Source organism: Ipomoea nil, unplaced genomic scaffold (genome assembly GCF_001879475.1).
Source record: "Ipomoea nil cultivar Tokyo-kokei standard unplaced genomic scaffold, Asagao_1.1 scaffold3025, whole genome shotgun sequence".
Classification (NCBI taxonomy): domain Eukaryota; kingdom Viridiplantae; phylum Streptophyta; class Magnoliopsida; order Solanales; family Convolvulaceae; genus Ipomoea; species Ipomoea nil.
The window spans coordinates 819,501-829,705 of record NW_017619453.1 but is presented as its reverse complement, the minus strand read 5'-3'; the positions used below and the strand labels follow the sequence as shown (position 1 = coordinate 829,705).

General features: G+C 40.5%; 1 protein-coding gene across 1 annotated transcript; it reads left to right on the top strand.

The window, feature by feature from the left end:
- Positions 1-3,806: 3,806 nt before the first annotated feature.
- On the top strand, positions 3,807-8,987 carry LOC109163410. Its single transcript, XM_019312152.1, has 2 exons — positions 3,807-4,659; positions 5,080-8,987. Exons 1-2 carry the CDS (start codon positions 3,807-3,809, stop codon positions 8,985-8,987), a joined length of 4,761 nt encoding a protein of 1,586 aa, XP_019167697.1.
- Positions 8,988-10,205: the final 1,218 nt, after the last annotated feature.

The window sequence follows — 10,205 nt, the reverse complement described above, 5'->3', positions numbered from 1 at the left end:
TATAGTATAGAAATTATGGATCCAATTCCGTGTGCACCATGCATGGTACACACGATTGCACATCATAATTTGCCAAAATTTGAGATCCCTCTAAAATTTAGGGCCCTGTGCTGTAGCTCAACAAATACATCTAAAAATCCGGCCATGATCATTATCCCAAAAATGTTTTCACTTTTAAGATGATGTGGACATTGAAGTTGCATGCATTTTAAATTTATTTTTGTTTTAATTTTGCAAGTCATGTTGCTTGCAATCTTTCTTAATTGGAAAGTTTGCTAAACCTGCAAAAGCTACCTCATGGTAGCCTTTTGTGTACTTATTTATTTATTATTATTATTAGTTATTTTATTAAGGAGTACAATATTATTTTATTATTATATTTATAATATAATATGAAAGTGGGAGTGTAGGACAACTTTTAAAAGTGGGAGAATATTGAATGAGAAAAGAATATTGCATGGATGTAGCTAGAGAAAGAGTATGTTTGACATAACTTATTTAGGAATTTATAGTTTATTTTAAGCTACTAATAAGCTATAGATCTGTTTGGTAATGTTCCTAAAATAAGCTCGTAGCTTAAAATAAGAGTTTATTTTGTTGTTGTTGTTATTGTTATTGTTACTAGTATTTTCACTCGTGCGATGCATTAATGGAATTGTTGTAATATATTAAGAATATTTAAATCGATATATAATTATTTAAGAGTTAATTTCACCAGAGGTCGTTTATCTTTCCTGACAATTTCAAATTTAATCCTAGACTATAGTTATTAATTATTACAATTTATTCTATGTTACAACTCTTACGTTAATATTCTTACTATTATTATTAACACTTAATTACTTTTAGATATTATTATTACCACTTATATTATTATTATTATTATTATTATTATTATTATTATTATTATATTATTATTATTATTATTATTAGTTTCTTTTCAAGTACTGTTAGTATATAATGGTCGTGAGGCACAATAATAATATAACCATAATTAAATATTCTTGTATTGTACTCCGGAGTTGATGCCATTTTGGTCCTAGACTTATTGAGGCATTGACACTTTTCATCCTCCATAATAAAAATTGCCACTTAGTAGACACTGTTATTGGTCGTTGGACAATTTTGATCATCCGTCAATGAAGCCGTTTGTTGACCGTGAATTAGAAGGGCTTTTTTGTCTTTTTATGTCTTATTCTTCTAATCTTGTTTAGACCAGTGCTGTTGTGACTCCTGTGAGGCAAGATGGCGAGACTTTGCGGCTAAGTAGTAACCGTCGGTAGTGAGTAGCAGCGAGGTTCTTCTCCAGTGAGTTGTGGGTACGACAGCGAGCATACGAGGCAGTAACTCCTTCCGGCGACGGACCAGTAAGGCAGATCTGGCGGTGCAGCAACAGATCCGGCGAGGTTGGGGCCTTCACCGGTGGTTTTTGGTTTCGGCGAAGCAGAGAGGGCAGCAGGTCGGCGAACCCTCCTATGGTAAATAACAGTTGTAGTTATAGATGACGTGATGTAGAATTTTCACCTGTAAGTCCTCTCTTCCATATTGACTACAAATATCCTTCCCATCTCTCTCTCTCTCTGACCACAACTACTTGGTGCACAACCTCAAAAACTCTTTATTCTACCTGAAATTCATTGAAGTTTCAAGCTGAAAATGTGGAATCCGTCGCTCCCCAAAAATCGCATTGTCTGAGGTGTTGGAATGACCGGTGTTGACTTCCTGACTGCTGTAGCTGCATTCCCCAACCCGGATGATAAAATTCGGAGCACCAGCTTTGAGGTTCAAGGAGGTGGTAACACTGGCAATGCTTTGATAAAACCTGGATGATAAAATCCGTCTTGGTCTTAATCCAAGGATCATATCTAAGGTTGCTGATGACTCGCATGGCGAAAGAATACTTTATGAGCTTGAAAGGGATGGTGTTGATACATCTTTTATGGTGGTGTCCAAAGGAGGAAACTCACCATTCACATATGTCATTGTTGACAACCAAAAAAAAAAAAAAAAAACTCGCACGTGCATTTTCACTCCAGGATATCCACCCATGATATCTGAGGGTCTACATACCCAAATCAAAATTGTCTTCAGCGCTTGGAGTAAATATTGTCTACTTAGATGGAAGGCTGCATGAGACTGCTTTGATTGTAGTGCAGGAGGCAAAGAGTAGGAGCATACCTATTATAGTTGATGCAGAAAGGTTAAGGGAGGGGTTGGGTGATATTCCTGACTTTGCTAGTTATGTTGTATGCTCGACAAAATTTCCACAGGCATGGACTAACGCCCTTTCTATTCCAACTGCACTTGTTTCCATTATCTTGAGATTGATGTCAAATGTAAAATTCGTGATTGTTAGTTGGGTGAAGATGGTTTCTAAATGTTAGAAAAGACAGAAGCGGATAACCTCAGTTTGAAGAAATGGATGTAGCAGTGACCAATGGATGGAGAAATACAAGGATTAAAACATAAAAAGACAGAAAAACTCTTCTAATTCACGGTCAACAAACGGCGTCATTGACGGAGGATCAAAACTGTCCAACGATCAATAACAGTGGCTACTAAGTGGCAATTTTTATTATGGAGGATGAAAAGTGTCAATGCCCCAATAAGTCTAGGACCAAAAATGGCATTAACTCTTGTATTCCGTGAGTCACAATAATAATATAACAATAATTAAATATTGTTCAATTCTATATTCTTCTAGGATTTCTATTACCATCATTAATTATTCCCAAATTTACCATAATTAAATAATTTGACCAATTATAAAGAAATATTATTAAATAATCCACGAGACAATTGTTTAATTAAAAATTTTAAAAATTCATTAATAAAACATAAGGTTCTCATAGTTTTTTCTTAGAAACTCTTTAATAAAGTATTTTTTTTAGAAATTGGTGGGCCAAACCGCCTACGGCAGTTTGCGGTGGATAGATCTCGAAAAAATATGCGATTTCAAAAAAACATTTGTCCAAAACGGACAACGGAGTCAAAAGTTATGCCTTGTCGAACTTTTGACACTTTACAACTTAAAAAAAAAATAAAAAATTGAAGGCCGGTTCAGCCGGCGAGGCGGCCGCTGAGGAGGCCGATTCCGGCCTTCTTTGCCGCGACCAGCGACACAATTTTTACAACACTGATATATAAAATAGATATAGATTAGAATAGGAATAGTATTAAACAATTTTATAATATTACAATAAAATTTTAACCCAGAATTATTGTAGAAATCAATATATTTTATTAGGAAGAGAAATTTTTTAGGAATTGGGCGGGAAGGTAAAATTTCAGGATTTTATTTTTATATATAGTATAGATATATTGTATTACACTATTTTATAATATTAGAATAGAATTTTAACGCATAATTATTGTACGAATGGGAAAGTAGAAATCAATATATTTTATTAGGAAGAGAGATTTTTTAGGAATTGGGCGGGAAGTTAAAATTTCATGATTTTGTTTTTATATATAGTATAGATTGTATTACACTATTTTATAATATTAGAATAGAATTTTAACGCAGAATTATTGGAAGAATGGAAAAGTAGAAATCAATATATTTTATTAGGAAGAGAGATTTTTTAAGAATTGGACGGGAAGTCAGGATTTTATTTTTATATATAGTATAGATTGTATTACACTATTTTATAATATTAGAATATAATTTTAACGCAGAATTATTGTACGAATGGGAAAGTAGAAATCAATATATTTTATTAGGAAGAGAGATTTTTTAGGAATTAGCCGGGAAGTTAAAATTTCAGGATTTTGTTTTTAACCCGAGCACTGCTAAGTTAGAAAAGATGGCAGTCTGGATTAGGCTATCGGATCTCCCGATGGAGTGCTTCAGGGATGATATCCTCAAGATGATTTTATCGCAGGTGGGCATTCCTCTCAAACTGGATCGTACAACGGAAGGGATGGAGCGCGGCAGGTTCGCGAGGGTGGCTGTTGAAGTGGATCTCTCCAAACCCTTGGTAGCGCTTGTTCAAGTCCATGATTGGCTTCAGAAAGTAGAGTTCGAGGGGCTCCATTTGATTTGTTTTGATTGCGGTGAAGTGGGGCATCGATCTTCTGCTTGCTCTAAAAATAAACCTAGAGATGTGGAAGGAGGCGGGAGTGACTCAGGCGATACGGTTACTCCCCAGGCGGGTATGGAAGTGGACGTTGAGAAATCAATGACCCCAACTAAATTGCATGGCGCTTGGATGATAGTCAAACGCAAGAACAGAGTAAGAGATGGCGGTAATGGTAACGCGAGAATGATCCAGAAGCAGGGTAACAGAAATCTAGACAAAGGTAAACAGGCTGAAGGGGGTTCCCGTCCTCAAGGCTCTGTTACAGCTACTCCTCCTCCGGCCAATGGTGGTTCGCCGCAACCAGGTTCTGCCAGAGAAGGTTTGCCCCCTCGTTCTCGTCCTCCACCAACAGCCATGCGAAAGGGGAGGCAGTCGTCCCAAGGTCCTATCAATGGTGTTCCCCCGCCGCCTAGAACGCCGACGGTAGGACGGTCTTCCAGCACCCCCTCAGGTAAGCCGCCTGACGTGCAACCTCTCTCTACAGCCAATTATTTTGGATGCTTGCAGGAGTTGGAAGGCCTAGTTGATACTCCAATTCTGGTGGACGAGAAGTCTAACACCAGGAACTTGTCGAAAGGTAAATCCCAGAAGAAAAATTCCAGAGGGAAAAAAAAACCAAAACAGTGCAGGGGGTTCAGGCATCAACAGTGGTGGTGTGGTTGAACCGGTTACCTATAATTTTCCTGATAGAACCTTTGTGTTTGGGAACGTCAACACTTCCAACTCGTTGGGGAGTGCCTTGGAATTCATCCAGCCTACGCAGGGGGAAGGCGGTGCTAATGCTTCCTCGTCTCGCCAGATGTCTCAATGATTTTTCTCTCTTGGAACTGTAGGGGGGTGGGGAACCGGTTAACGGTGAGTCACGCCAAGTCCTTAATGAGGGATAACCAGGTTGGTGCCATTTGCTTCCTTGAGACTAAGACAAATAATGTTGACAGGATAAAAAAAATGGCTGATAAGTTAGGCTTTGATAAACTTTTTAATGTTGATCCGTTAGGTTTTGCTGGTGGTCTAACCCTTTTTTGGAGATCTAGCATCTTTAATTTTGCAGTGATCAGGAATACATCTCAAGCTATCCATGGTTTGGTGAGTGGGCCGCACTCAAACGTTCGGGTCTCGTTCGCTTACGTGAGGCCGAATAGGATGGCAAAAGAGAGGTTTTGGAACGACTGCTTGAGCTATAGTTCCGAGTTTAATGCCCCTTGGATCATGATGGGAGACTTCAATGATATTGCTGACAACCAAGAACAATGGGGGAGTAGCTCAGTCAATCCTAGTCGTTGTCTGAACTTCGTGGAGAGCTTTAGTGCTTGCGGTCTCTTAGATATGGGGACTTCAGGTGTCAGCTACTCATGGTTTAGACAAGAAGGGGGAAGGACGGTGCAGCGTAGGAAGCTGGATAGGGCTTTGTGGAATCTCGAAGCCCAAAATCTTTTTCCAGAAGCCAAAGCGATTATCTTACCTAGAACCCACTCGGATCACCATCCCCTAAAGTTTCTTTGTGAAGCAGGGAATCCCCCACGGAGGGAAAACCGACCGTTCCGTTTTGAGGGTGCCTGGTTGACACGAGAAGATTACAGGGATATTTGGGGCAGAGTTTGGAGTAACAGTCTCTTGGATGTGGTGGGAGCCATTTCTGAGGTCACCAATCTTAGCAAGAAATGGAATAAAGAAACGTTTGGCAACATTTTTGGACGTAAAGCTAGCCTTCAGGCACGCATTAAAGGGGTCCAGGAATCAGTCTTTTACAACACCTCGAGAGGTCTTCAAGTGTTAGAGAGAAAGTTAGTGACAGAGCTTAATGAGGTTCTGAAACAAGAAGAACTGCTTTGGTTCCAAAAATCCAGGCGTATGTGGATCCAAGATGGTGATAGAAATACAGCCTTTTACCATAAATCCACTCTTATAAGACGGAACAGGTCTAGGATACGGATGTTAAAAATTAATGGTGAGTGGAATTCCGATTTTAAAACAATTTCCGATCATATCTCTAATTTCTTTATAGATTTGTTTGGCAGGAAAAATATCATGGACGGTTCACCCAATGATATGTACTGTGGGCCCAAACTTGATACTGGCCAAATGCACAAGCTCACGCGGGAAGTGACAATGTGTGAAGTCAAAAAGGCGGTGTTTGATATGAAGAAATTTGGAAGCCCGGGACCGGATGGTATACAAGCGGCCTTCTATCAAACTTTTTGGGAGGAAGTTAAATCTCATATCACTACCTTTGTCAAAAAAGTTCTCCGAGATGGTAGGGTCCCTCCTAAAATCCTTGAGTCTTTCATCACTCTCATTCCTAAAAAAGATAGCCCAGAAACTGCTAGCGATTTTAGGCCGATCACCCTCTTGAACGTTAGTTTCAAAATTATCTCGAAAGTGATCGTGAACCGCATGAGGCCCATCATGAAAAATCTGATTGGGCCCTTCCAAAACAGCTTCCTCCCGGGGAGGTCTACGGCGGATAATATCATCCTGACCCAAGAAATTGTCCATTATATGCGGCTCAAAAAAGGGAAAAAAGGGCTTATGGCAATCAAACTTGATCTCCATAAGGCCTATGACAGTATTGACTGGGAGTTCCTGGAATCCACATTGGTGGATTTCGGGTTCCCCCAGAATCTGATCAGTTTGATTATGTTTTCAGTAAGGGAAAGCTCCATCTCCCTCCTTTGGAATGGTGAGAAACTTGCGCCCTTCCAACCTGGTAGAGGCCTCAGACAAGGCGATCCTCTGGCACCCTATCTTTTCATTCTAGCGATGGAGAGGTTGTCTTGGGACATACAAGAGAAGGTCAGAGTTAAGAATTGGAAACCCATTACGCTATCCAGAGGAGGGACGGGTGTTTCCCACCTCTTCTTTGCTGAGGATCTCATGCTGTTTGCTGAAGCCTCGGAGGATCAGGGGCGGATGATAATGAACTGCCTGAAAAAATTTTCTGGTAAGTCTGGGCTCAATATCAACGTTTCAAAATCTAATATTTTCTGCAGCCCTAATACTAACTCGGAAATCAAGAGAGGCCTCAAAAACTTGACTGGGATCTCAGTTTCCGATAATTTGGGCACTTACCTGGGAATCCCTATTCTGCATAAGAGAGTCTCCAAACATACCTTCGGCTATATCCTTGATGGTATGAAACGAAAGTTAGCCAATTGGAAAGGTAATATGCTTAGCCTTGCGGGGCGGCGGACTTTGGTTCAATCTGCGTTGTCCTCTATGCCTGTCTACACCATGCAGGTCTTCAAGCTCCCGGCGGGAACCTGTAATGATATTGATAGAATTTGTAGAGACTTCCTTTGGGGCGACTCGGCTCAGAATAAAAAAGTTCATCTCGTTGGGTGGAATGATATTTGTAAATCGAAAGACGCAGGGGGTCTGGGGCTCCGTAAATGTTTGGACTTTAATAATGCTCTCTTGGCCAAGCTTGCCTGGCAATTGGTCACCAGTCATGATAAGCTGTGGGTGAAGGTGATGAGGGAGAAATATGTCAAAAATAAAAATTTTTTTGCCACCCCAATGATTGCTAATGCGTCTTGGGGGTGGAGAAGCATCATGAGAGGAAGGTCCATCGTTGAACTTGGTGCTGCTTGGAGAATTGGTAATGGGCTCTCCCTGAATTTCTGGTCAGACTGGTGGACTGGTGACAAACCCCTTGCATTCATGGACGAGGTTACTATACCGGACTCGCAATCGGAGGCTAAAGTCAGCGACTTCATACTCCCCAACCGGACGTGGAATGTCGATAAACTTTCCTCCCTCTTGCCACACGATATTATCGACGGGATTAGGGCCACCCCCATCGCCGTTTGCGAACAGGTAAGTGACTCTCTCTACTGGCCGAGATCACCTACGGGTGCCTTCTCGGTGCGGAGTGCTTTTTCTCATATTGCAGGTAACGATGAGGACGCCATGGACACAAGCTGGGTCTGGAAGATGCGTGTCACAGAGAGATGCAGGCTTTTCTTGTGGCTCTTGATGAGAGGCAGACTTCTCACCAACATGGAACGCTGGAGAAAGGGGATGACAGAGGATACTTTGTGTGCGACCTGTGGCGATGGTGATGAGACGATGAACCACGTGCTGATGGAGTGCAGTTTCGCGAAGGATTGTTGGAGAAGAACGCATCACCCGGTTTCCTTCCAGTACAGCTTGGTCACGCCGTTGAAGTCTTGGGTTAAGAATAATTGCTGCGCGTCTGATTGGATCAATGGCTGCCCTTGGGGGGTGACATTCATCTATACATGCTGGGAGATTTGGAAAGCCCGAAACCAGAGGATCTTCGAAAACACAGCCTCGGCTCCGATGGATATCATGCGACGTGCAAACAACCTGACCTTAGATACAGTTGAGGTCTTTTTAAATAAGAAGTGTGTTCATGTGGGGAAGATGCGGTGGGTGTGTTGGCAACCACCGGAAACTGGTTGGATCAAGTTTAATACTGATGGTGCTTTCAAGAGAAACACGGGACTGGCAAGCGCTGGGGGGCTCGCTCGTGATCACAAAGGGGAGTGGCTTTTTGGGTTTATGACGAATATTGGGGTTTCTAATAGCTTTGCCGCGGAGTTGTGGGGCCTAAGGGAGGGTCTACGGCTGGCATATGACAGGGGGCTAAGTAAAGTAATTTTTGAGTTGGATTCTGAACCTGTGGTGGCAGTTATGTGCGGAGATAAGATTGCAGAAGAGTGCTCCTCTTCTATCCTAAAGGACTGCAAAATCTTGGCGACTAGTATGATTCAAGTGATCTTCCGACATACTTTGCGTGAGGGTAATAAATGCGCGGATCATCTGGTCAACTTGGGCCAAAACGGAGATTGGGGTACTACGTGGCTCGATATCCCGCCGTTAAGCTTAAATCCCCTTTTAGCAGCGGATGCCTTTGGGGCAAGTGCAGCTAGAGTGTGGTAGTTGCTTTTTCTTCCTTCTCCCGTAGGGTACGGGTCTTTTTTCTCACCAAAAAAAAAAAAAAAAAAAGATTATGATGAGAGATGTGAATCGTAAAAATCAATTAACCAATACAATAGGAGCTACAAGTATATCAGTAATAGACTTCTAACTAACGATCAGTAAAAGTCTAAACTAATTGCACTATTCTATAACAACATAAATACAATCATTGACTAATACAATTGTAACATAATAATAATAATAATAATAATAATAATAATAATAATAATAATAGGAGGAGGAGGAGGAGGATGTCCCTTTTGTTTTTCCACTTTTCCCACATTAGTGGGAAAAATGAGGCAAATTATACCGTGCACCAGGGTGTACATTGCATTGTGCGCCCTAAAAGTTTATGTGTATTATGTTAAGGGTTTATGTGTATTATGTTAAGAGTTCATATGTATTATGTGAAAGTTTATGTGTATTATGTATTATGTTAGATTATGTGTATTTTACTATACAATAATGTACATACGAAACATGAAATTTTTAGGGCGCACAATGCAGGTGCACGATATAACAATTGAAAAAGTGGAGAAGGAGCCTTAAGTCTCCTATAAAACGAGCCTTGGGTCTCCATTAATTTTAGTGGTGCCCATCCGAATTCGGTTGGGCATGGAAATGAAGAGCCTTTAAGACTCCTTATAAATGGAGCCTTAAAGTTAAAGGCTCTTTGAGTAGTTTTTTTTAGTAAGGGCGTTTGGTTTGGAGCAATCCGCTGGTTTACCAAACAATGATTTTGGCGTTTTGACCATGATCAACAAGTCAAAGTCATGTGGATTCGTCAAAACTTTGACGGATCCGCCAACAACCAAACATGTCTGCAATTCTTATATCATGGATATATCATGAACCAAGGTTTACACTACATTGTGGACCCTAGTGCACATGGACGGAGGCAAGTGCTTGCCTAGGGGGGCCTTGGCCCCCCTCCCCCATCCCAAATAATTTTAATATTATATATGTATTAATTTTTTTTAAAAATATTATATAGAATTTTAAAATTTTGTTGTTTTTTTAAAAATATTTGGCCCCCCTCCACTTAATTAATCTTACAAGTTAAGTTATAAATTTCTTTATCTTCTCAACTTTTTCAGTTATCTCGTATTTCAAATTATGAATTCTCTATATTGTTGACTCACATCCAAATTAAAACTCATTTAATCATTTACTAGTTTC